The sequence below is a fragment of the Anabrus simplex genome, chromosome 8, assembly GCF_040414725.1.
Source record: "Anabrus simplex isolate iqAnaSimp1 chromosome 8, ASM4041472v1, whole genome shotgun sequence".
NCBI classification, from domain to species: Eukaryota; Metazoa; Arthropoda; class Insecta; order Orthoptera; family Tettigoniidae; genus Anabrus; species Anabrus simplex.
In genome coordinates this window covers 13,031,763-13,058,936 of record NC_090272.1, presented here as the reverse complement: position 1 = coordinate 13,058,936, position 27,174 = coordinate 13,031,763, and the positions used below count along the sequence as shown (strand labels likewise).

The 27,174-nt window shown below is 43.0% G+C and overlaps 1 protein-coding gene across 1 annotated transcript in view; it reads right to left on the bottom strand.

Annotated features, from left to right (window-relative positions):
• mfr (misfire) overlaps positions 1 to 26,237 on the bottom strand; it is a 426,204-nt gene extending 399,967 nt beyond the window's left edge. Inside the window, exons 1-4 of the mRNA XM_067152717.2 lie at positions 26,227 to 26,237; positions 23,632 to 24,061; positions 12,996 to 13,058; positions 7,628 to 7,712 (exon numbers count right to left, since the gene is read on the bottom strand). Coding sequence (XP_067008818.2) covers positions 7,628 to 7,712; positions 12,996 to 13,058; positions 23,632 to 24,027 — 544 coding nt within the window. The 5' untranslated portion in view covers positions 24,028 to 24,061; positions 26,227 to 26,237. The remainder of the gene's footprint in view (positions 1 to 7,627; positions 7,713 to 12,995; positions 13,059 to 23,631; positions 24,062 to 26,226) is intronic.
• Positions 26,238 to 27,174: the final 937 nt, after the last annotated feature.

Below are 27,174 nucleotides of genomic sequence, written 5' to 3'. Positions count from 1 at the left end.
CGCTTTCTTTATTCATTTATACTTGCCTAATTTTCAGCAATTATAAATATTTTATTGCAAAATGGTGAATGATGTCGGCCATCTCAATCGTCTACACTTGCCTTATTCCTCGCTTACTGTTCATACATTTGGTCATTTTCGTAATGTATGCCAAAAGTGGTCAATGTTCACCCCTCCAATGATTTTCAAATTACGGTCACGTTTTAATTTGACTGATATTTTCTGAGATCTCATCGAAATAAATCACGTCTTAATAGGCGTCGTCACGCCCTCTCACCTCTCTCTGAGCTGTGTTGCACTACATCCACTTTTCGCCGACCACAAGTTGAGAGACTTGCCATGCATGATGATGATGACCCCAATGCACGACACACTTCTTTCTTTCTTTCCCTCTTTGTATTCTCTCATTAATCATGAGAGAGCACTTGTCTATCACTGACTGCTCATGGGCTGTTACGCTGTCACCCGGACGTTTTACCAGTCCCTCAATTGAAGGTGTATCGCTGATCGTGCGGACTCAAATAGCCAATGAGCGATCGAATGAAGCCACTGTACACTTATGCTGCTTTCAGAATGCTACTGACAGAAATACTTACTCAGAATATCATCTGGGCGCCAATGGAAAACAACCCCGGGACAGGACAGCCTGCAAGTTGTCCGAAACTTCCATGGGAAGTAGAAGTCCACCTACCGCAGGCTTTTCCGGTACGAGTTAGCGGCCAATCGTTTCTAGAACATTCGCTGACAGACGGCATGTTGGCAGGAGATCTGCACTGGCAACAAGGAGAGGAGCGATCTACCCTTGCTTATGGCGTGGGCACACAAGTGAGAAGCACGTGAGGGGTGGCAATACTCCCCATTGAGACGCCAATAGCACATGGACATCGGTGACCACTTCGACCTGTAGAGTGTGCTTTTAACTTCGGTTCTTAATTGTTGCAAACAAGAAGGTGTGTTTTCATTGCGTGTCTATTTCCGTTTCACTGTGCGCGCGGACATCAGTCATAACTCTGCACTTCCCTCGAAAACCACGTCAACTCCTAGGATGTGTCCTGTCATTCCGTCACTTCTTCTGATCAAATTTTGCCAAAATTATTCTGCTATCACCAATCTGATTCAGTATCCCTCCATTCGTGACTCGATCTATCCATCTCACCTTCACAATCCTTCTGTAACACCACATTTCAAAAGCTTCTGTCCTCTTTCTTTCTGAAGTGGTGTAAGTGCTATTGGGTATACATTGCTCTTACGGATCAAACTGTAGACAGGTACCTCAAGGCCTCGGAGCTGAGTTACAACCTCTAAAACCGACAGCGGTTATGCATTGTTCTATAGGACTAGGAAGGTGGCGTAAGGGCTAATGCGTGAAGACATAAAGGGCAATAAAGCGCACTTAGATGCTGAATGGCACTCAAGGTAACTAAGGAACTTTCACCCCATCAAATGCACTAATTAAAACTCACAACCTGACTTTTAACACTGTTAATTGAGGTCTTTTTCAGTTGCTCGCAATCTTGTAACTTATACAGAATAACACCCAACACGTGTTCAGGACAGCAAATCTGAAATATGATGAAATTGACACAAATTGCCAGCTCCATCGCTTAAGTAGGATAATGAGATTCGTTGTTGTCGGTTTGGACTTGTTCCATTGTGGATAAATACTGATGCGTTCAGATGTGATATTAGAGATTCGTCGCAGCATTTCTGTGGAGAAGATTTGAAACTTTCTGCAACGTCGCGCTCTGACATCTATCGGTGATGTCGAACTCGTGGTAGCATGACACCGATATGAATATTTTAGTGAATAAACAGAGCTGAAGGTACGTACCTCGTGTGGTGAAGCACGACATTTCTTCAGGTGGTTCGTGAATATGGTCGACCCTGGACTGTATGCGGTTCGAGAGACAAGAAGACAGGTATATCTGTGGTCGAGGATACCTTGTGTCGCCCAGTTCATGCAAGGACAGTGCTCTATATACAAAGCGAAGGGTGCACAAAGATAACATCCTAAGGGGCGACTTGCACATGCACATCATTTAACTGGAAGCTGAAAACGAAAGTATTTGAAAATGGACTTCAAAGATTCGTATACAGAACAGTATTAGCTTATACCTATTATAATACGAACCAAAGGCGAAAAGACTGAAAAGCAAAGAAGGTGAAGTTACACAAAATGCAAACGGAAGTTTCTTGGGCTTGGCATTTTCCGATATCAAGAATAACATTACCTCACATTTGATATAATTGATCTACAATCGTCACGAAGGTTATGATTGTTCATGTCTTAACAACAAATATGGAAGTAGTCTCTATCTTCACTGTCACAGTCTTCACACAATACCTAGACTATAGAAAACGGAATTTTATCTCAAAGTACTCTTACCATTTTGAGGGGCGTTGAAGTGTCCATTGAGTTTTAAAATAGACAAGCGTGTCGCTTTCAAATATCAGAGCTGTAATTAAGTGATTCTTATGGGTTGGTCAAGACTTATGAATTTCTTTTTACTTAAAGTCACGATACATGTTACTAGAACTTTCGTTCAGTGAATTTTCAAAGTTATTGTTTGAGATGAACATTCGAATATTATCCGCTGAGTAGTTTGTCAGATAGAGGTACGTATCCGAGAAGAGCACTCACATAATGAAGATATTAATTACTAACGGAGTACGTTGGTCATAATGAAGCTGTCTCTAAAAATTTATGAAAGAAAATGGCGTTTCGTAAGAGTCGCCTCGGGAAATGGAAAACTGCGTGAAATGAAATAATTTTAATGTATACGTTGGTAAAAGTGAGAGGAGGTGACAGGAAGTGTTCCATGCTAGTGGTTCCCCTTTCCACGTGCACGAAATAACGATTTCTTAAACTACTCATCAGATTTTTTGAAAGGAGTTAGTAAATTCGTCGGTTTTTTAGATTGATCTTTGCTGTTTTGTTTGTTTGTTTGTTTGTTTGTTTGTTCCGGGAACCACTAGACTGACTGAGCTGATATTTGGTTATCATGCAGCTAGAAATGCCGATAATTTAGTTTTTGATATATTTCATTGTTTCATACTAGTTGAGCATTTTACGGGGGAGAATGCGGACAGTTACTGTCCTACATTCAACTAAAATTATTGGCCTATGAATTGCATCATTTTATACAAGAAACGTATCAACTTCGATAATCTACCGGTTTTTCGTGGTGGCCTTCACTAATGGACAGGCCAGCTCGTGTTTATCACCGACAGCGTATTGTGTGTCTACCTTTGTAATATTGTGTAGGTTTGGAGTTCGTATTTAATAAGTTTATAATTCACATTTTATATAAGATTTAGGTAAAGTTGTTATGTATATGCAATATCTTTTCCTGTTTTTAAAATCTCTGCGGAAGCGATTTTCTTAAATAACAATTATTATATTTTCAAGGATGTTCTTAGAATATTTTACTGATATATCATTCTTCGATTACGCTTAATAAAACTTTAAAGAACATTTATATTTCCTGTTTCAGTTCACAATAATTCATTAAGCCTTACCTTGTAATAAATGAACAAAACAAAATACACCACGGAGAGTCAAGTTAAATATTTACCAAATGTCATGCTCGACATCGCAGCAATGGAATCACTTATATCGAACTTAACAGAACTCCATTACGACTTGTCAAGCCAACTTAGGATCATTTCTGTTACTGTGGAACAATTAATGATGCTATTCCTATCTCAAATGACCTCTCCGCGAGGGCGGAGAATGGAGTGTTTACTCGCCTCAGGTTTGCACCACGATAACAGCAATCCCGTGAGGTACGGTAATTACGATATACGAGGGTTGGGGCAAAAGTCACTGCAACTATTTTTTTTTGCTACTCGTATTTGTCGCGTGCAAGGTGTGTGGAGTCGTGTGAGATGGAAGTCACATGGAATTGGTGGAAGTCCTCTCCCAAACTGTACAGTAGCAGCGAGCAGCTCCTAGGGGAAGCCAGGCGATGGAGCTGGAGGGGGCAAGTGACATCGACCATGCGCGGTGGGTATCACATGAACTGACGGAATTTCAAAGGTGGATGCGATGTGCAACGTGATCAGACCACCTAGCATGCTGGTAACCACTTTCTGTCACGAATAAACACCATCGATGAATTATGGGCCAGGGCAAACGTCGGTCCGCGGAATGGCGATATGCCGGATCACCAAGGCGGCAGAATGATGGTGATGACATAGGAATGTCCACAGGGCACAGCAGGAGCAACTGCGATGCTGGGGATGGGAAGAGTACGTGGTAGGCGGTGACACCTCCAACATCCTGCCGTGAACGTTGCAAGGTCCTTTAGACCCAGGAAGAACATGCCAACAATTTACAAACAAGTATGGAGACAACTGTCAAATATAGGTTAACAATAAACGAGGCCGAGTCGCTCCCTTGACCTCCTCGGTTACAGACCGGACCCCGAACGATTTAAACAACTTCAAGAGTTACGTGTGAGGAGAGTACTCGGAATGTTCTCTCATTATTGAAGCTGAATCCCTAAAATCTCCGAGAAAATTCACATTCTAGTCAACAGTGAATTTTCTCTTAATACTGAACGTATAGAAATAGTCGATAGGCTGAAACATTGAATGGTGAACTATCTTAAATAGACCCAGAAGTTATGTTCACCGCAGACAAGGCCGAGGGTGAGAAGCGCCAGCGGACGAGGTAGTTCTTGAAACCATTCTCAAATAGGAACATTACTATGGGCCGTCATTTTCGATTAATTACTGGCTAGAAATCCGTTTCCGCCATGTTTGACTCCCCAATTTATGGAAAAGTAAAGAGAGAGAAGTTAGCGATTGGAATTATCATGGTACAACAAGGAAATCATTTTTACACCTGGTCTAGAAAATAATGCGGCGGATACTTTTTCTCGCTTATGTTCTGCCATGAATGATGTCTATTTGGAAAAGTTAGCTGAAATGTGTCAGTTCTTGTGTTATCCTCGAGAAGCACGATTTTACCACTGGCTAAGGAGTCTCTGGAGGAGGTCAGTGAGGTCGAACGACACCAAGTACAAGCATCCCTCTTAACATGCAAACAAAAATTATATATAAACAGACTGATGCGAGGACATGGACTAACCCGCTCCCACACATAAAGGGAATTACGTCGTCATCGGCTGGTATGAGTTGGAGTGCCTCCTGCAGGTCGACGCTCCGTCTTACACCAGACATCGGCGCACTCTGCACCATAAGAACACACTTCCTCGAGCTATCCTCAGCCAACCCTAGCCTTCGGGGTGGCTGAGAGCAGTAGTGGGGTCAGAATGACCGAGATTAGTGTCCACTGTGCTGATTGGCAACAGTCCCAATGACTAGTTGGAATCATAGCGCGACACTACAGTTATCACTTACTAGCTGAAGTAGGTACCCGCGCTCCGCTAAGGGATTCTCAGAAAGACTGACTTTGTGGTTTTCCTAACTGAAGTCAGCATAGGTCATTACAAAAACGTCAGTAGGAAAATAGCGATTAAAAGCAATATTATGATATAAAATACTCGATCAAATGGAGAAGACACATTTTCTCACTTTTAACGAACACTACTACGGTGGCGATCTAACAGTCCAAAGTTCCCGAGCTGGAATGACCAGGCCACAGACGGGCTTGAACACACCTTTGCCATTATTCCCTTATATATGCACACTGCTTATTCCAATCAGTGCCTCAGAGTGGGGATTGAATAGCTAGAATGCTATGATGAACCAGTGTGTTATGTACCAGTAGCATCAGAAAATTTATGAACCAGAGGAATGGCATGCTAAAGAAGAAAGTTATCTAACTCCCCAGCTACTTCCTGCCAATATACAGGCAGGCTGTTACCAGGCGAGTTGGCGGTGTGGTTAGGGGCGCGTAGCTGTGAGCTCGCATCCGGGAGATAGTGGATTCGAACCCCACTGTCAGCAGCCCTGAAGAAGTTATTCCGTGGTTTTCCATTTTCACACCAGGCAAATGCTGGGGCTGTAACTTAATTGAGGCCACGGCCGCTTCCTTCTCACTCCTAGCCCTTTCCTATCCCATCGTCGCTATAAGACCTAGTGCCTTTTGTTAAAGGCCGGTTATGTGCAACCTTTTCTTTTTACTCTTAAGACCGTGTACTATGGGTAATTATGCCCCTGTTTATTCTGTATTTTTCATAGGGCAAATCTTTCTTCGTTTCAGACAGTGACTAATGTCAGCATTAGGTAAACCCACCGTGGGGAACTGTGTATGAAGTGGGGTCACCAGGTAGGTTGCCTACTGTATCAAAAGAAGCTCATCGCGCTTTGTATTTTGGAGTTGAGCCTCCTATGAAGTGTACCTGTCAGGAACAATAATGCTCTTCTCTATGTAATTTAACGACTTGGTAATTATTTCAAGTTTTGTACTTGATTTCAGGACTCATAAGTCCCAGGTATTGTTAGAGCTGACCAGCTCTTTATTAACCTGTTCAATTATTCTATCTCTCAATTTTAGGGAAGGAAAGAAATGAGATGTTCAAAGTTGTTCTAAGTAATCCCTTGTCCAGGCATTGAACCCAGGTCCTTCCTGTGAACCACGGAAACCGCGTAACAATTATTATTTATTTATATTACAAAGCATTTGTGAGGTTTCATTCAACGGTAAGCACAGAGAAATAATAATAATTATTATTCCCTGTTCCTTTCTCTAAATGGTTAATCCATAGCAAGAAATAAATATAGAAGTAACTGCGTTCCACAACCTAAGTCAGAGCCAAGTGGGAAATGTCAGGGGGTACGTGTTGAGCTCCTACTGACGTGGAACTAGGAAGTCTTCGGGCACCTTATCTATAACTTCGCCATTTTTACTTGACCCGCGAGTGGTCGCGCGTGAGACTTTCTCTCACATTAAAACAAATATGACATTTTTCACAGTTTTGTGGGGCCTAAGGCTGAAATTTACTAGTGACATGAAACGCAAGTTCTACCGTATGTATTTCAGATAAAAATGAAATGATAAGCTGTTTATTAAAGACACAAATTACTACTTAAAATAACATAAGAACAACTTCCGTCCTGAAGTTGTAAAAATTAAAATCTCACACATGCATTAGCCTATATCTAGTAATATTTACGTACAAAGCAAGGTTTCTGAACACAATAACATTTTCAAAAACAAGAAATGCTCATAATACAAATACTAACGCGTGCAACAGGGGTAAGTTTTCCGCTCCACTTCAACATAACACCGTCATTAGTCGCGCGATGAGAGAAAGTCTCACACAGCGCGCACAGATATATAGGAACCTTTGTTCTGACTAGGGGAGGGGTGCTTACCCTTCAAATGTGCTCTACTCACGACAGTTATAAACTCAGCTAGAAGAGGGAACAGTCAGCTCCCTTTCATCACTGTGAAGTAATATCACAATAAAAAATAATCTGAGAGAAAATGTCATATAGCGACCACTCGCGGGTTAACGCCGTTGAACTTTCATCTTTTTTCGAAATGTAAACTTGAAAATCGACGACGGAGTGTCAGCAGTCAAATTAACAGGCAGTGTTATAATTTCTTGGTATAGTTAACACACTGAGAGAAAGGAAGTTTAGTTTCGCGCCTCCCAGGAAACGGACTCACGCTACAGCTAGTCTACAATAAACACTCCAAGAGCGACTGTACCTGGCTGCGCCCACACCGTTGCCACATCTAATTTAAAGCTGCCCAACATTTTGTTGGCTCTGAGAATGTTCCGTGATTGTAGAACCTGTGGCGGGGGGAAGAAGAAGCAAATAAAACAAAACAGAAACAAACAGGTGCAACAAAGAGGACGAAGTCGGATGCTGCTGGGGCAAGAGCTAGGTCAGACTATACGAGCGGTACAGGTCTAGAAAGACAACAATAACGACCCAGAGGATTCGTCGTGCTGACCACAGCACACCTCGTAATCTGCAGGCCATGGCTCTTGCATCGTTTATAATGGAAATCATCTATACAAACCTGCATTCTATTATTCTAGTCTAGGTAGTTGGCCACGTCGTTTGATCTTGTAGCTGTGAACTTGTATTCGGAGGGATAGAGGGTTCGAACCCTATTGTCGATAGCCCTGCAGATGGTTTTCCATTATCACACCATTTTCGCGTCCATAACACGTAAAATAAATATTTGATCAGTTGTCACGAGGAAGCGTTGGAGTCGCTCGGCGGCAGGTAAACTCTTAGGTTGACCGGCACTTGAAAAAGCCTCAGCGACAGAATTCCGACACCTCAGTGTCCCCCAGTAGGACGAAAGACCTGTAACAGTATTGCTACAGTTCTAATAAGCGTTAGGCATTTTGGTTTCACGGTGAGTGGATCTGTCTTGTGCCCCGCCAGATAAGTAACATCTAACCGTTTTACGTAGAACTGATTATACCGGCGTAAGGCCCATCACCTGTCTCCAGGAAATACACAGTAATACAGGTGGACTCTTACAGGAAAATGTTTCTAGTAGGAATCTATATCTTCCAGAGCCACTGAAAGTCGGAAAGAGTCATCGAATACGGGGAGGTCTCCCACATACACCTGCTTTATTGTTATTTATCAAAGGCTCGATTGTGTGGACAACCGACTCGCTTTCTACCACTGCTGGCCTGTTCTGTGAGATCCAGTCACATACTCGCCTGCTTTCTTAGTCATTCCGTTTTTTGTATATCAAAAACAAATAAAATATTAGGATAATTAATTAAGCTGGACGCCTCTGTCTTCGAATAATAGCGGAGGATACAAGACAAAACGCATTCATATTCTTATATCTGTATGAACCAGTTTCTATACTGAACGTTGACAAGTGTAAGTGGTGCAAGTTCTTCACACCTATGTCCCTTGTCCAAAGCAGCATCCGACATCGTCTAGAGAGAGCAGTTAGTACCAGGAGCATCATACACCGTCTTGAGGTCAATCTTGAAGGATCCCACCACAGTTCCAGAGTACAACAACTTCCTAGAATGTAACACCTATAAGAGAACAGAACAGAGTGACAGTAGGGACTAGTACGGGGTCATGAAACACTCGAGACTCAAATCCGAGACCATCTCACAGCACAAATACGTATATGTTATTTCTAACTCTAAAGCAAATGTGTATAATTTTTATTTCCAGTAACCGAAGCTGAGGAATTAGGTGGGGGGAAGACTGGGTCAGCGATTGTGAGTTTATTACTGATATCTGTGAACACTCAGCCCATGGGTACAGCTCAAAACAAAGGGACTTCAATCATTTTCTATTTCATAAACATGTTTATCGATGAATACAAGTTGAAGTGAGCCTATGTCAACAGATAAGTCTCGCTTAGCACATGCCAGTCTTCACACACAAGTTGTAGCAGCTGCTTCTAATCAAACATCCACTTTGCAAACTCAGACGACGTGAGGTGTGTGTATTGTGTTTTGGTTTGTTTCCAATATTCGCCAACTGTAGAGCACGTCAGTCTTCATTCTCCGCATCTCTCCTTCTACACCTCCTACACCCGGTTAAGGCCTTCGATTTCCGCGCTGAGTGGCTCAGACGGTTAAGGCGCTGGCCTTCTAACCGCAACTTGGCAGGTTCGATCCTGGCTCAGTCCGGTGGTATTTGAAGGTGCTCAAATACGACGGCCTCGTGTCCGTAGATTTACTGGCACGTAAAAGAACTCCTGCGGGACTAAATTCCGGGACCTCGGCGTCTCCGAAGACCGTAAGAGTATTTAGTGGGACGTAAAGCAAATAAAATTATTTATTAGGCCTTCGATATATTCAAACATCTTTTCTGTCTATTTTCTCTAGTTCATATAACTTCAACCTTCGTTCCGCATTATATCTGTGATGTTTTCGGTGTACTTGTGTTGTTCACTCTGTGACGGTCGTCAAGTAACTCGGGGACTGAGTGTTTGTATTTGTCTCTTGAGATGCTCGCAACACAGCAAACCCAAGCCATGAGCCTCCCAGCGTGCGGGGCAAAGGGTAGGAGAAGAAGAAGGCTACAGAGTAAGTGTTGTCGTTCACCATCCAGACGGCAAAGGTTAGAATCCCGGTAAGTTCCACAATTGAGTCAAGACACTTCTCTTCATAACTACATTCACAAAAACCAGAACACCTTGAGACACTGGAGATAGGAAGTTTATATTCACAGGACATGTTCTGAAGAAATGATTAGTATTTGAGTCATGTCGGCCCTCAGGTTCTAGGTCCACATCGATATCTCTACGCACCACCACCGACTGGTAAAATGCGCCTGCGGCTCTCGTTGTCGCTATAAACCGAAGGTGATCGATCAGTGTGACTTGAGAAGACGTGCAGGATGCCTCGCAGACGTATGCGAGAACCGTACTTTCAAATGATGAGTTTGAAAGAGGGCGCATTATTGGCATGAGAGAACGTGATGCATCCATCCAGGTAATTGCTGCTCGTGTGGGACGAAGTATGTGGCAGTGCAACGGGTGTGTACGGAATGGTTCATAGAAGGCCGTAGAACACGATGAGATGGGTCTGGTTGCACCATCCGAGAAGATCGACACCGCATCAGAATGGCATTGCAGGGCAGATCTGCATCCTCCTCGGCTCTGGAACACATCGTACAATATCCGTCACCGTTTATTACCGGCGCTAGACAACAATGGTGTATGGAGCGACGTCACTGGGGATAGGAATGGCAGCAGATAGTGTTTTCGGACGAATCCAGGTTATTTTTGTTTGAAAATGATGGCCGAATTTTGGTTCGACGCAGACAGGGGGAGAGGCATCACATTGACTGCATTCGCACAATACATACAACGCCAACTCAAGGCCTTATGGTGTGGGGTGCTAATGGGTACAACGAAAAATCACAGCTGGTGCGTGTCCAGGGCACTGTGACCAGCTTGATCTACGTGAACGACATCCTGCGACCCGTGGCCATACCCTTTCTGCACGACACCCCAGACGCAATATTTCAGCAGGACAATGCGCGACCACATGTTGCTGCACGAACACGTGCCTTCTAGTTGTCACAGGATGTCAGACTGTTGCCCTGGCCTGCCCGATCACCGGACTTGTACCCAATCCAAAATGTGTGGGATATGGTGAAATGATGGCCGTGATCTGTGACCCAGTGCCAACCACTAAAAATGAACTGTGATACCAGGCGAATGCAGTATGGATGGCTATACACCAGGACGCCACTCGCGCCTTATACGCATCGATGCCATCACACATGGAACAAGTTATCAGTGCCCATGGAGGACCCAGTGCCTACTAGGCAAAAGGACACATGCTAAACCTAGGTGACTGAATCTGCAGAACACACTATAGAATATGTCCTGTGAATATGAACTTCCTATCTCTAGTCTAAGGTTAAGTTAAGAGTAAGTTCCCACCTTCCAATACTTAACAATTTCTATATAATAGACTTATTAATTACATAATATAATCCATATAACCTCTAGTACATGTTTCGTTCCGATATGGAACATCTTCAGCTAAAATTGGTAAAATGGCAAGACAATTAAAATACATTGATGTTAAGATAATTAATAAGTCTATTATATAGAAATTGTTAAGTATTGGAAGGTGGGAACTTACTCTTAACTTAACCTTAGTTGTGTTGAGCCAATACGGAATAAACATGAGATTTATAAGCTATCTCTAGTCTGTCAAGGTGTTCTGTTATTTTATGAACGTGAGTGTATTATCAGAGTATTTCGCTGAGAAGTTGCGCTCTGCAGCATCGTCAAGTCGATTGGTCTTTACCAAGACGTCTCCACCGATATCCAAGGAGTGGGATACCTCCACTCAACAGCAGAGAGGCCAGGGACGTGAATTTAATGTCAATCGTCCTAGCTACATTCGTCAAGATTCGAACCCTTGCCGATTTACTGAGAATGTGACTGATTTATCACGACTCATAACCCGTCTGTGTACGACTAAAACGGGCTAATTCTCTAGTGGCTCTCAGCTTGTGACCATGGGACTTCTAGCTGACTCTGACATTGTGTCACCTGTTCACTTCATTTTTCGTGTCCGACCTTGCTTGTCCATCTCCTGTTTTCTTCTCAGTTTTATGAGGACTAGCGAGTCTTTAATTCTCTTTGTTCTTTCCTTTCTATTTCATTCTCTCTGTAACTCGGCACGAACTGTGGCCCTAGCGTTAATTAGCCGCTGGTGTGAAAATGGGTAACCACGGAAAACTATGTTCAGGACTGCCAGCAGTGGGATTCGATCCCACTATCCCTCAAATGTTTGTGAGCGTGGTATGCCACATAAGGAGAGAAATGTCCGATGGTCTCGGATTTGCTCCCACATTTCTGTAATCTCAGGTAAAAGAATACAGAATGAACTAGCAAATATACGAGGGTGAGTCAATAAATAAGTCGCAAAACTGAATGGAGGCAAAAATAATCAAAGTAACTTTTTGACATTTATTTCACTTTTCCACATATTCACCCTGTTCATTCAGGCACTTGTCCCATCGCTTTACAAGTCGTTGAAAGCCAGCAGCAAAGAAGTCCTTTGGGTGCTGTCGCAGCCAACGTGTAACCTCATAGACCAAAATATATCAAAATGACGGCCACCCATATGATTTTTAGGGGGCCCAAAACGATGAAAATCACTGGGGGCTGCAATAGGACGCTGATGCTTGTCCTTCCTCGGTTAAACTTCTGGATCCAATTGAACACAGCTTTCTGTGAGAAGCAGTAAACGAGTACGCTGTTCTTCTCGTGTGCACTAACAGCCTGCGAGATGTCATACGACAAGCATACATATGCTGCCATCTGCTGCCAAAACCTGAGCGCGTAATTTCAAATGGTTTGCGACTTATTTATTGGCTCACCCTCGTAAGTTCACTATTTCTGTATTGCTTCCCTCTCACTCTCACGACACAGGAGTTAAATAAAACAAGATGCCTTTGCCATGACTTCTGCGAGCAGGAGTTTCTCTCCTAAAATGATAAAAAATGTAATTCAATCAATCTGAAGTGTTGAGCAAAGTGCATTTACTGACTCATGCTCAGGATCTCTACTGTAATTATACATTTGACTGATGTTATTTAATACTTACCGACAAGGTGATAATTTTGTCGAACAGCATGATGGGGGGCATGTGGAAGTCGAATACGAAATACTGTAACAGACAGAGGATTTGTAACTATATTCCGTGCCATAAAACTAGAATCTTTGAAAAGCACAAGAAAGTAACCAACTTCTGTCAAATCTTCTGAAATGACGAATACAGAAGACACGGTAAGCGGGAAAGAGCATTCTGGGCGTGGAATCTCTGAGAGCGACGAGATGGTATCTATACTGCTAATAATAAGAGATGGCTTGTGACATTTCGTAGAGGGAGGTCCTTTTACTGCCTGCCGAGGCGGGATAAAGGGAGTGGCTGTGTGGTTGCCATGGAAACGAGGGTGGGGCGACTGCGGTTGCCATGGAGATAAAACTTCTGGGAGGCTCGTCTTGCTGGGAGTTGCCAAACCTCTCACTTCACTTGTGAGCTAGATCTTGTTACAAGCAGTTCAGTGTGAGTGGCCGTTAGTAAGTTTCTAATTGCATTTTAAATACTATTTACGCACGTACGCGCGTGCAATCATTGTATTTATATTTTGAGTACGATGAATACTCCTCGAGGGAGAGGGAGGCCCAGGACTCGTCCACCTCGTGAAAAAAATACCGCCGGCCATGGTGTGACAATTCATCACCAAGGAAGAGAAATGATATGTGCTGCAAGAGAATTCTTTGAAGAGGAGGCTACGAGTTTATCGGAAAGGAATGTTCCCTTAATTCCATTCCAGAGCAAAATTTGTTCTATTTGCGACGAGTTCCATTACAATGGAAAACAAGAATGTGAAGAAAGACCAGTTCTTGTCTCATTTGCGATCACTGTAAAATTTTCAGCAGCCTGTCAGGGTTTTCCAACTTTAACGCAGCAAAGGGACTGCTAATTAAGGCGTAGCTTTATATAATGGTTACTCTTACAGAAATTTACGGAAAAGTGAGGATGTTTGGTGACAAGGGTTTGTTTTACCGCTGGATTTACGTCGCAGCGACACAGATAGGTCTTACGGCGACAATGGGATAGGAAAGGCCTTGGAGTGGGAAGGAAACGACCCTGGCTTGTTGTGTTTGTTGTTAAAATAGTGTGACCGTGCCGGCACAATTAGTATTTATTTCAAGTGAGATGCTGGGTAAGGAAGCTGGCAGCAAGCTTTCTTTGTGTGGATGCTGGGGGAATCGTCAGGTTGCGCAATACGAAGCCCGCCAGAGAGGCGCCTTCACCCGCCCACTGGGTGGCTTAAAGAATCCCCGAATTAGGCACACGTCATAGAAGAAGCAGGAGAAGAACACTATTTAGCGACTCCATATTGGAAAACATATGCCAGCGTACAGCGATGCCAAAGCAATCGGGCAAATTTTAATGCATTTTCGGCATAAATAAGGCTTAATTAACAATACTGCACCCGTTAGAGTAGTGTGCTGAATTTTGGTGGAATTATAAAGTCAGGAGTTCTGGTAGAAAATACTCTCCAAGCGAAAGGCGTTGGTAAACAACTTACATAATACCCATAGCGTACGGACGCGATGGCTGAAACCAGATGCCTTTGGGGATTCCCCACTTCCCCTCCGATGTTATTAATTAATTACGGCAGATCCGCCGAACATATTCAACTCCGCATATCATAGCGTACTTGTGCATAACCAAGTCACACAGTCTAGCGTATTGCTAATTTCGACAGGCTGGTTTATCCAGGAAAGGCCAGAATCAGAGTGGGGGAAGGACACGCTAGCCACCCCTATTCCCGGTTTGGCTATAAGTGGTTGCAGTTTCTCGAGGAGGGACTAGTCAGAAACGAGCTTCAGAAGGTGGAACTACGTGCGGTCCGCGAGCGAGGTCTACCTCTTCTTTGTCTGAATAACTGACACAAAGAAACGGGAGTGAAGTTTTAAAAGTGTTTTCCAGTGTGCAGTGATAGTAGAAAATGTAACTATATGACAAAGGTATTTGTGCGACATCCGATCGCGAAGTAAACTCTGAATATTTGTCAGTATGTCGTAGGTAGTGACTGCGAAAGGGTGAGTACGTCGTGGGGAAACGAACTCTAGACGGAGAACGCTCATCGCGAGGGTGATGGCTATAGCAGTAAGGGGGCTCATTTTCGAGCAGTATAACTTTGGGATTTGGTAAACTTTGTTTCAAAAGAAAATCAGATCGTGTGAAGAAATACTATCAGTTTAAATCCATGTAACATTGAGAGCAGGATTTCCGGAACAGATTATAACACCAAGTAAAGGGGAATGATAAGTACAGGATCTGATTTAATCGAGACAAGAAAGTAAGAAAAGGACGGTTGATATAAGTCACGGACGTAGGAGGCGATAGACTTGGGAAGGAGGAGACCATGAATTTACAGCTCGCCTGATTTAACGAAATAGACTAGCTGAGATATCCATAATAATTAGCATCACGTAACTAGCATCGGTCTAGAACGATAGAGGGGAAGTTGGATGGTGTCGAGTAATCAACAAGTGTGCAAGATTGTGTAAATATAATTGCAGTGATTTGTTTACCAGGAAGATGGATTACTCCAGCAAAGTCATCACACTCCTAGAACCAAGGACTGCACGAGCCAGCGACATGGAGTGAGCACCGATGGCAGGCCCCTGAAAACTTCGGGCGGGGGCCAGAAAACATCATAAACTGTTGAGTATTGAGCTATTTTCTTCCAATGTTAGTATTTCCCCTTGTAAATAGAGTGACTGTAAGGATAGGGTTAATTGATAGGTTAATTACCTGGAGTGGTCGGATGACCCTTGTTTAATTTGTTTTTTGTAAGTAGATATGGGAAGGAAGTGAACCAGGAAGGATGTATAGAGTTTGGGACCCCTTTTAGAAGCTGCATGCGCATGCTATATTATATATTTTGTCATGAGTGCTGAGAAAGATTTGAGGGGGGAAAATGAATAGAAATTTGGCCAGGTTAATGCCATAATTTCATCTGCGTGACTGCATAATACGAGCAGGGATTAGTAGGTGTCAGTATCATTAACATGTGCCTATACAGAAGTTAATGTGGGATAGTGACAGCACTCAATTCATAAAAGTAGAGACAGTAGTTAGTTTTTGCATGCTAGTGTATAAGTTTGGCTGTAACTGAAGACGTTCGAGAAAATACGTGCGGAGGTTCAAACCTGGCCCACCCTACACATTAGCTAGGCTAATAAAGTAGATATTTTTCTAGTTGAGTTTGATCATGTCTGAATATTATTATTATTATTATTATTATTATTATTATTATTATTTTCTTAATGTAACTTGATCAGTGTTTTATACCGATACATTTTAAGCAACAGATTAATGGATTATTATTATTATTATTATTATTATTATTATTATTATTATTATTATTATTATTACTATTGTTAATTTCTTAAAGTATTTTGATCGGTGATTTGATACCGATAGATCTTGAACAATAGGGTAGTATCTGACAGGTACACAATCTCGCCTCTAAGGGGAGAGATTAGGAGACATTGCTTTTTGGTAAAGGCTGACGAATGTACGATAAGGCTACGGGAAGAAATGTGTGGTTGAACTCCAGACTCCTGGCAAAATTAGGGAATTTTGCGATAATATGGCTGCTTAATTTGAGAAGTGTATTGTTGGATCATAATGATAGTATGAGTTAATTTGAGCAGGTGTACCCTGCATTAGCTCAATTGTATGGGTTTATCGACCCCGTGACTGCCGCTATTGTGCGTGCTAAATGTCCTTTCGCCCGTGTTGTGGAAGGGAGCTTTGACAAGCAGTAAGTTATTGCCCGTGGAGGCAGGTCAGAGAGAGAAGCAGCTTAGAGAACTTGCCTCGCCAGAGAATGTTTCTTTTAAAACGTTGCAGTTTTCTGTGAGAAGAGGGACAGAATATTGATGTAACCACCACACCCAGTCCGTGAGCCATGACTCGAAAGCAATGTAGAATATTGTTACGACTGTCGATGACATGATTAGGGTAATTAGGGTTTTTATTTCAGTGTCCCTGATGGAGACGACCAGAGTCTCAGGTTCGAACCTCAATTGAGCACAGAAGAGACCGATAGTCCGCTCAAGTAGCGAGCGCTACGAGATGAAATACAGCCATTTATACTTTGTGTTGTTGTATAATGTGTGTTCCTTTTCAGAGTGTGATTTTGTTTTATGTACTGATCTGGGCGAGTTTAGACTTCGTGAAATTTCACTGGTAGTTGTTGGAAGTGACGGGTTCGTTGTCGAGCCTGTGTTCGTGTGATTTTTATTTCATTTGTCTTCCAATTGGTGGAGACGCGCAATATTATTGTCTTTTCCATGGTTTACGTAAACGTATGTTTATTTCTCCAGTATATTTTTTTTATTCACGTATAGATATAGGTGGCTGTAGATATAAGATAAAATGACCACTCCCGGGTAGTTGAATTAAGGTAAGTAAATTTTAACTTCATGATATGGGATTCAGTCCCAGGGAATACTGATATTTGGAGGAAAATGGTTCGAATTGTAACTGTAAATAGGTAATCTGTGTTATATTTTGTTTGTGTAACACTCAACAGTTTTGATATCCAACGGGAGATAGACAGACAAAACCGATGGTATGAACGTAGTATGTCAACGAGATTGGTCATCCCTCGGGGATGTATATTTTTCTGTGTATGTCAAATCAGGTATCCATCAGCTTGTTAGTTCGGATGGAAGTATTCTTGCATTTGAAATATCCTTAGGAACTGTGGTCATCCACGTAAATATTCTTATGGAATGTGGATGAAGTTTAGCTGACGGATGGTAGCACGGATTTTACCGTTGCTAAGTATTTGTATTCAACTTGTCAATTTATATTAGTTTACCAAGGATGTCATAGTGTATGTGTATATTTCAACGAGCGCCTTAGTAAATTTGGAAAACTTATTTGTGCTTATTCTTTGCTGAAAAACGAGCATCCAAAAATCCTCTTCCGTTCATTGTAGGCCTTTAAGGTAGTATATGTTTGATAGCCTCTATTTGCCGCGAACGTTCTTCGGCCCTGAGGAGTCCGTGTTCAGACCTCAGGAACGGGAGAGTAGCTCTGATCTAGCTGAGTCGAATGGTCGATAACTCTTCATGTGAGTGGATTAAGTATACAATCCCAATGAGGAGAAATCGGCACAGACCAAAAAGATCCCTTGACTATCGACTTCCGTGGAGCATGGTCCCATGTGTTCGTGACCCGAAAGGGTTGGTTTGTTGTCACATGGTCCCATGAGTCATGGGGGACGGTGGGAAAGGTTCCAATAGGAAACCACGGAAATCCATCTACAGGGCTACCGACAATGGGATTCGAACCCACTATTTTCCGAACGCAATATATTCTCTTCGCGCTAACATTATAGAATCGTCATTTTTCAACTTATTGTAATCTAAACATTTTCTTAACATTAAGTTCTGGAATCTTGTACATCTAATCGAAGCGTACAGACAAAAATTATAATTTTATTTATACAGATGAAAGTAGACCGAGTGGCCGCGCGTTTTAACGCTCTGTGGCTATGGAGCCAAGCTCTGCATTCGGGAAACGCGTGGGTTCGAATCCCACCGTCGGCTCTTCTCAGAATAGTTTTCTGTGGCTTAATATCTTCACTTCCAGGCAAATGCCGGTACAGTTCCTATCCATAGGCACCCCTTACCCAATTTTATTCACCATAACACATTTCGTCTTCATTAGCTCCTCAACTGAGGTTGGTGCCAGGAAGGGCATCTGGCAGTAGAAACATGCTGTGTAAATTAATTAGGAAACCACGGAAAACCATCTTCAGGGCTGCCGACAGTGGGGTTCGAACCCACTATCTACTGAATACTGGCCGCACTTAAGCGACTGCAGCTATCCAGCTCGGTAAATAAAAGGTTTATTTGAGTCCTGTTTATTCCCTGTCAATCCCGATATAAACGCATCAGTCTCAAACGGTAAATATAAGTAATTTAATGACTTTCAACATACGATTCGTAAGATTCCCAGTTTCACCAGTTACTTGAGGGATGTCTTCCTGTACTAATCCTTCAGTAAGGATTTCCCTCACAGCAACCTGACTGTATGTCACTGATAAGAACCTGATTGTATAAGAGTGATCGCAAATGGGACGACACCGCCTGGCCAGGCAGTCTACAACAGATCACAGTGGTCAGAATGACGGAGAGAACAAGTGAGCCGGAAGCGAGGGGTAAGAGCATGTACAGAAAGGAATGCTGGAATGTGGCAACATCGTGAAATGACACGTGCAGTGCTCCTCCCTCCAACCTTACCTGTCAGACGCCATCTCTTCTTATTAGCAGTATAGACAAGAGGACATTCTGTGCCGATGTTGGGATGAATCTGGTAGATGGGAATAACTGAAATATCCGTTTAAGATTCCGTGAAGTGAACGAGAACAATAGAAGAGAAGAATATTCAATGACCTTTGCTTCATTAATTAATGTTGACGTTGATTATTGATTAAAATGCTTTTGATTTTCTCACTGAGAATGTATACTAATTTGCTCACCAACACGAGGTCCTTAACAGTTTACGTGTCACGGACCCCTTGGAAAACATAAGAACTTTGCAGGCAATTGAGAACTCCACAGCTAGGCGGACGGATATTTAAAACAAACATTGAACGTCCACGAAGCTGACTGATAGCTCGCCGAGTGAGCCCAGATGCCGGTCTTTGAGCTCTGTTTGTTGCGCCTCACACACCTCTCTGATTATTTCTTTGATCTTCTCCATCTCTTCCCAGCCAAATGATCCCAGTGGTCTGGAACAAGTAGTATTGCTGCTGCAATGGGCGATACCTGTTGCCAGTTATTTTTCGCATATGCCGCACGCTCACACTTCACACGTCCGTGCCATCGACATTGGAGTAGTAATACCCATATCCTTCCCTCAACACAATGCGCCCTCTACCTTCGCTTGCTCGATTACAACTGGTTCGATTATTGCATTTGCATATGCATATTGAACTGCCATTGAGAAAGGAACTACTAGAACTGCCTCCCTCTGGATGTCACTTGAAGCTCCTCCATCGCATACATCCACAGTGTGAGTTGCGAATGAACGCACACCTCTGTCCAGTGATACTCAAGGTGTTCAAATCCCAGTATGATCCACAAGTAAGGAAATATTTGCAACCGAGGCAGGAAAGCGGAGTTCCGGTGAAGGCTTTTCTTTCATTTAAAGAAGAAGGCACATGGTTTCAAGAAGACTGAAAATACACTTAAGAAAATGGAAATTGCAACACCATGAAGACATTGGTCGTTTGTGTTGATTTTCAAGATATGGAACGATGCCATGTAGGTATGTAAACGATCAAAGTTTCAGACCCATTGGATTGTTGCTACAGGTCTTCCCACGTGATTGGTCGCGGAGGAATCAACTCCAGTATACGGACTCTGGTGTAGCGTAGTTGACTTGCAGTCTGCGCAGTGAAGTGTTCCCCGTCAAGCATGCCTCGACAACAGAGAAGAGCACGCTATCAACAACTGTCGCAGTTTGAGAGGGCTCGGATAATTGGGCTGTGTGAGGCTGGATTATCGCTAAGGACTGTCGCTGCACGTGTTGGCCGACAGGCATCTACGGTACAACGTGTATGGCAGCAGTGGTCAAATGAAGGTACCCACACTCGTAGACCTGGCACAGGCCCAGCGCGACAGACAACTGTGAGAGAGGATCGCCGCATCATTCGGATGGCCCGAATGGAACCCCATGCAACAGCAGCGCAAATTCGAGCAGCTGTGGCATCCCACGTGGCAACAAACAGTTGGTAATCGCCTGCGTGCAGCTGGCTTACGAGCCCGTGTCCCTGCAGAAGGTGTTCTATTGACCCCACAACAGCGATATGTAAGGCTGGCCTGGTGTCGAGAAAGATCGACGTGGGTCGACGAATGGCATAGGGTCGTCTTTAGTGATGAATCGCGCTTCTGTCTTGCCCGCAGTGATCGCCGGCATCGTGTGCGCCGACGTACCGGGGAGAGGGGCCGCCCAGATCTTATTGTCGAGAGGCACACAGGGCCAACACCAAACATTGTGGTCTGGGGAGCTATTGGCTTTAATGTGAAATCACAATTAGTGCTTGTTGAGGGCAGTATGACTGCTCGACTGTACGTTGATAGGGTACTCAATCCAGTGGTTGTCCCTATGATGGCGAACATTGCTAATGGGATGTTTCAGCAGGGCAATGCACGGGTTCACACTGCACGCATCTCCAGAGAAGCGCTCCACGAAATCACAACCTTAGAATAGCCCGCCAGATCCCCGGATCCCAGTCCTATTGAGCATGTGTAGGACATGATGGATCGACAACTGGCCAACCGTCCTCAGCCACCCACAACACTGCAAAAGCTGACCCGTGCAGTGCAGCACAATTCCTCAGGAAGCGATCCAGGGCCTTATTGACTCCATGCCTAGATGAATTCATCAATATATTGCAGCTCATGGTGGGCACATCCTGTATTGATTGTTGTCCAAACTTGCGGTCAAAGGGATCTGAAAGTGTAATCATCGAATGACAATCGAACACTCGTCCTGCATGTTCAATTGCAGCAATGTATCACCACTCTTTCTGGGTGTTGCAATTTCAATTTTCTTCAGTGTATTTTGACACACTACCTCAGATCAGCCAGCGAGCCGCCGCACATTGGTAGAGAAGATTGAAACTGAACTTAAATTGCATTAGGGCGTAATGAGATTACAGTTTTCTGAATTGTGAACGTTTCCCCCGCACGAATGCAAGAAATCCAAGGTATATCGTCGGGGTGCCATCAGTTGTGACCGACAACAGACGATTCCAGGGTAGTCCAACGGCATTATTAGTGCCCTCTGCCTCATACCTAAACACGTTTATTAGCCTTGAACATGCAAAACCACTCAGCAGGAAAATAACTAAACGCGAACGAAACGAAACAAAACAAACAAAACAAAACAAAACAAAACAAAACAAAACAAAACAAAACAAAACAAAACAAAACAAAACAAAACAAAACAAAACAAAACAAAACAAAACAAAACAAAACAAAACAAAACAAAACAAAACAAAACAAAACAAAACAAAACAAAACAAAACAAAACAAAACAAAACAAAACAAAACAAAACAAAACAAAACAAAACAAAACAAAACAAAACAAAACAAAACAAAACAAAACAAAACAAAACAAAACAAAACAAAACAAAACAAAACAAAACAAAACAAAACAAAACAAAACAAAACAAAACAAAACAAAACAAAACAAAACAAAACAATCAATTCTTAAAATGTTCATTTCAGAGAAAATGTTCTTGTTGTTTGCCGTGAGCAAGAAGATGGCATCAATGGAATTAGACTCTTAGTTTTGATAGAAACAAGTGCTGAACTGAGGAACGAAGTGGGAACTTTACAGTCTGAGATTCTGAGGCTGCTCTTCAGGTTACGGACAGATGTTCAAATCGTTTAGACGTTGCCAGGATGATTCACATAACAACTCCCCAAACACAAACCTGGGAAATTATAGCATTCACTATTATATCTGCAGAAAAAAAAATTAACATTGCATTTTATAACATTAAGAAACCTGTTTACTGGGTCTGTTTGAGACCAGTTTCAATAATGTTGCCAACAAGAATCACTGAGTAATAGAAGAAAGTGGTTTTTAATCCACAAAATGCTAGGAATTTTGTTCATTCATCTGAATTAAGGAATAACATAGCACAAGTTTCAATAGTTTCTTTATAAACTGCTCTCAGTAAAACAACTTCCGTCTTTAAGTTTAGCGATAAGCGTAATTTCAAAACTAACAATGAAAATATTATAAGCGATAGAGTGTCGTCTAGAACTTGTTACAATTTAAATCAAAACTGAATGGGATCAAACAGTGCGCAGCACAGGATGGCGAACCAGGGACACCACCTCCCACGACATCGCGCGTGCAGGAGTTAACTTTCTACTGTACATCAATATTTCAATGAGAGTACCTTATTGTCTGCTTTTAGCATTTATTCGTACTTTATCTTAACCACCACCACCGAAGAGAAACGAAACTCCACGGTGCAACAGCCCCGAAGGGCCACGGCCTACCAAGCGACCGCTGCTCAGCCCAAAGGCCTGCAGATTACGAGATGTCGTGTGGTCAGCACAACGAATCCTCTCGGCCGTTATTCTTGGCTTTCTAGACCGGGGCCACTATCTCACTGTCAGGTGGCTCCTCAATTGTAATCACGTAGGCTGAGTGGACTTCGAACCAGCCCTCAGGTCCAGTTAAAATCCCTGACCTGGCCGGGAATCGAACCCGGGGCGTGCAGGTAAGAGGCAGGTGGGCCAGGCATAACCAACACTAACACTTACCATTAATTCGCAATAACGGAACTGACGCTAAACGGATACAATTACGACGAGAAATAAAGAAAAGTTAAAATAACCCGCAAAAATCATGATTTTCATTGCATTTATCGCTTAGACGGACTTAGATATCGGTTCTTAGATTTAAACTTTCACACGGCTACCAGTGATATTCCCCTCATTTTGAAATTAATCTGTAGAAATGTTCATAAATGTTAATCTAGTTAAATTTTGCTATAAGCAGTTTACGCTCCTGATAGCTGACATCCTCGTCGCCAGGATGTCAGATTTCTCGACAACCCAACAGCCAAACAGAACTCGACATGCACATGAGACATAAAAGCGGACCTCACCTCGTTGTAGTACGGACAGTTGGTGCTCTCCTTGACGCTGGTGTACCGCCTCTGATCGCCGACCTGAACGCAGACCACAGGGTCCATGTTGAGGCCCGCCAGTTGTCTCGCCTCGATTATTGTCACGCACAGTTGGAAGTCCTGCGCCTTGAGGGCGTTGTGGACGGCCGCCGCTGCCGCCTGCTGCTGGTGAGTCCGGCTCGGTCGTCTAGCCCGGGACACTGGGGAGTTGAGCACACCTTCGTTGTCGGAAGACATGGAACTGCCGGGGCTGGCAGGTCGAGATGCTGGCGACATGGGCCCCGGTCCAGGCCCGTGAGGTGGCGTCACCTCGCCGTCCGGCAGCAAAGCGCGACGTTCCTCTGAGGACGAGTCTCGTGGGCGAGGCTTGCGCATCCAGCTCCGCAAGCTGTGGAGAGTGGAGCTGCGTCTACTGCAACATAAAGAGTGACAGAGCTGTGGATACACCCTTACTTACCCTGAACAGTTGGTAACATACCCGTGTGTTTCCTTGAAGGTCCTGAATTACATGCGATATGGTAGCCTGGGGTCAAAAGTAAAATGTCAAAAGTATGATTTCTACGAGAAACAATGTGTGAAAGTAGGCATCGGCACTCTCAAAGGCTCAAGAAGCACTTTGTGTATGCATCATCAAGGTAGGTGCGGGAGTTCAGCAGCCTTCTGCAGTTCGTCCTATCCATCCACCACTGATGTTCTATATTTTGCCGCCAATTTATATCACATTTGTAAGGTCTTTGGACATTTGTTTCTCCAAATCATCACGAGTCCTCTCTTACCTCTGATGGTACATGCCCGGCAGTCACCCTTATATGTCTACAAAAAACCAAACCAAACTCTATGCCACAGCAACCCCGAACAGCCATGGACTACCAAGCGGCAGCTGCTTATCCGGAACGTCTGCAGAGTACGAAGTGTCGTGTGGTGAGAACAACGAATCCTCTCGGCCGTCATGCTTGGCTTTCTAGACTGTCATATGTCCATATCATTGTAAAATTGTACGGTTTTTCAATTGACTCTTGTTCAATTCAAGTTCTTGCCGTTCTTTATTTTGTCTCTCCATTGTCTTTTGGGGGCAAGGATGAAGGAACTTCATTTCAGTGGCCTGTAGGCAAATTTTTGCTCTTCGATCCAAAGTTTCTGTTTCCAGTCCGATTTTGTACAGTGACAGCTCTGCTAGAATTGCAGCCAATACTTTCTTCATCATTTGGGTTCGTCCATGCCATGTTTTACAGTACTATGTAGAGCCTCTATGTAATGGCCAATAGTGATGCTGGATCTTATTTGCTTTATCTAGCTACCATTGGATATTCAGGTTTCGGGTCAGCGTCCGCAGTTCGGTGATATTCCGAGATACCTGGATTCGCTCCCAGGATTACAGAATTCGTTAATACTTTGTCAAACGAAACTTCATGTACCAACTCGCTTGTTCTTCTTAAGGACGCCTTCTGCAGCTGGATAATATCCCACTGGTGAGCTTGACTTTTAGGTCACTTCCGTAAGCCCATTCTTCTTCTGAAGCAATCTTGAAGATCTCTTCTTCGATATTTGGTTAACACTTAGGCAGGCAAACCCTTGTTGGTGTCATTCGCTTCTCTGATCAGCTCATGTTCTACGCCTACCTGAAGCAAGTCCAGAAGTCTCGGTCCGCTGTCTAAACTATGTCTTGCAATCAGCTTCAAAGACCTTGAATGGAAAAAGTACTCGATAGCCGTTTGCTCAGCCTCTGGCCCTGGAACCCACATCAACACTTCCGTCAATATTGACTGTCCCAAGAATGGGATTGATGTGTAGAAGTGTTCAACATGCCAATGCTTGCCATGAACATCTTAAAAGATGACTATTTCGCACTGCGAAATTTGGTTATCGATCTTATTCAGGACGAAAATATCATGAATGAACCTGGCCTGAATGGATCCGAGGAAATACGACTTCTCAAAGACGTATTTCAAGGATTCCCCTTTGTCACTGACTTAATTAATTTGGGAGTTGATGATACGACATCATTGAACCTGCTCATGGATTCCAGCTGTGTGTGGGTTCTGCTGATGATATGGCTTTAATTGGAAAGGACATAGAAGCAGTGCAGAATGTTGAAAACTTGGTGGAAATTGGATGAAGAGTGAATCCATCCACAAGTGCCTTCTCACAGAGGAGAGTGAGGTTGCCAGACGGCAGTAAATTGGAAAGCATTCAAATAGGAGAAGCTATGTAGGGTAAATTTCGATGAGAAAATTTAGACAATTAATCTCTTATGATCTCTCTACTCCTACCTTCTGCCGCCGTTACCATCTTGAACCCAAACCTGCTGACAGCTTGGTGAGCAAGACCTATGAATATGTTATCTGGACTTTAGACTTTTCATTCGGCTATCTGGCTTCTTATGTAGATTGCTCTTGCCAGCTTACACCGGCGTTAAAAGTTAAATTTGCAGACTTCATTCTTTTCAAACGGACTATACTCTGGACAATGAGAACTTTAATGCCTGTGTGCGACGCCTATTGCTAGCTCTGCACTTCAGTACTTAACTACCAGGCAAAGATAATCTTTTCTCCAGTTTTACTCTCCATTTCTTGCCTTTGATCGACTGGAGTTCTTTCACTATACACTGTGACTGTTTCTCACCGTTGTTATTCCATTCTCGATGTATTTCAAACTCGATATTGTAAATATGGCATATTTTGCTCGCCTTCCGAGGTTTTCCATATATCTTATTGTGGGGCAAATCCCTATCTGGTGTTTTCTATCTTATCTAAAGATGTTTCTTTCACTTGTTGGTTATTAAATATATTTATTCAAATTGTTAATATTTGCTTTTATTTTGTCCCTTTTCACTTCCTGTGGGGGCCCACTACCTTCTCACTGCGCGTTTGGTTCCTACCGCACTTATTTCATTCGCACGCTGCTTTCCTATGTCTAGTTTATCAATATAAATGTCCACTAAACTTTAAATATTTATAACAAGTTTGGTAGCAGTGCATATATTTCTATCATTATTTGTGCACTTGTCTTCTTTCTCCGTATTGATTTGGCTATTTACTATGGCATACTTGTCGGATAACTTTTCTCCTTATCAATCTGATACTTCTTCTATTGGTTTTAATTCGTCCACTGCAAATGCGCGTCTTGATTGCGACTTAATGTCCCATAATTCTTCTCTTACTACAGATGTCTTCTGTCTTCTAACCCTCCCCCTTATGTTTCACTTCCATAGAATGCCACGCTCCAGATGAAAGTCTCCAAAAACATCTTTGTAATTCCTATATCAATGTTCGAAGTAAGCAAATTTCTTTTCTTAACAAAGGCCTTCTTTGCCTGTACTAGTCTGCATTTTATGTCCTCCTTACTTATGTCATTATCAGTTATTTTATTACCGAAGTAACAATATTCATCTACTTCCTTTAAGACTTCATTTCCTAATCTAGTATTTCCTGCACCACCTGACTTCATTCGACTGCACTCCACCACTATGGTTTTTGTTTTGTTTTTGACTTGGTGAATAGGGAAGCAGTGATCGTATCAGGT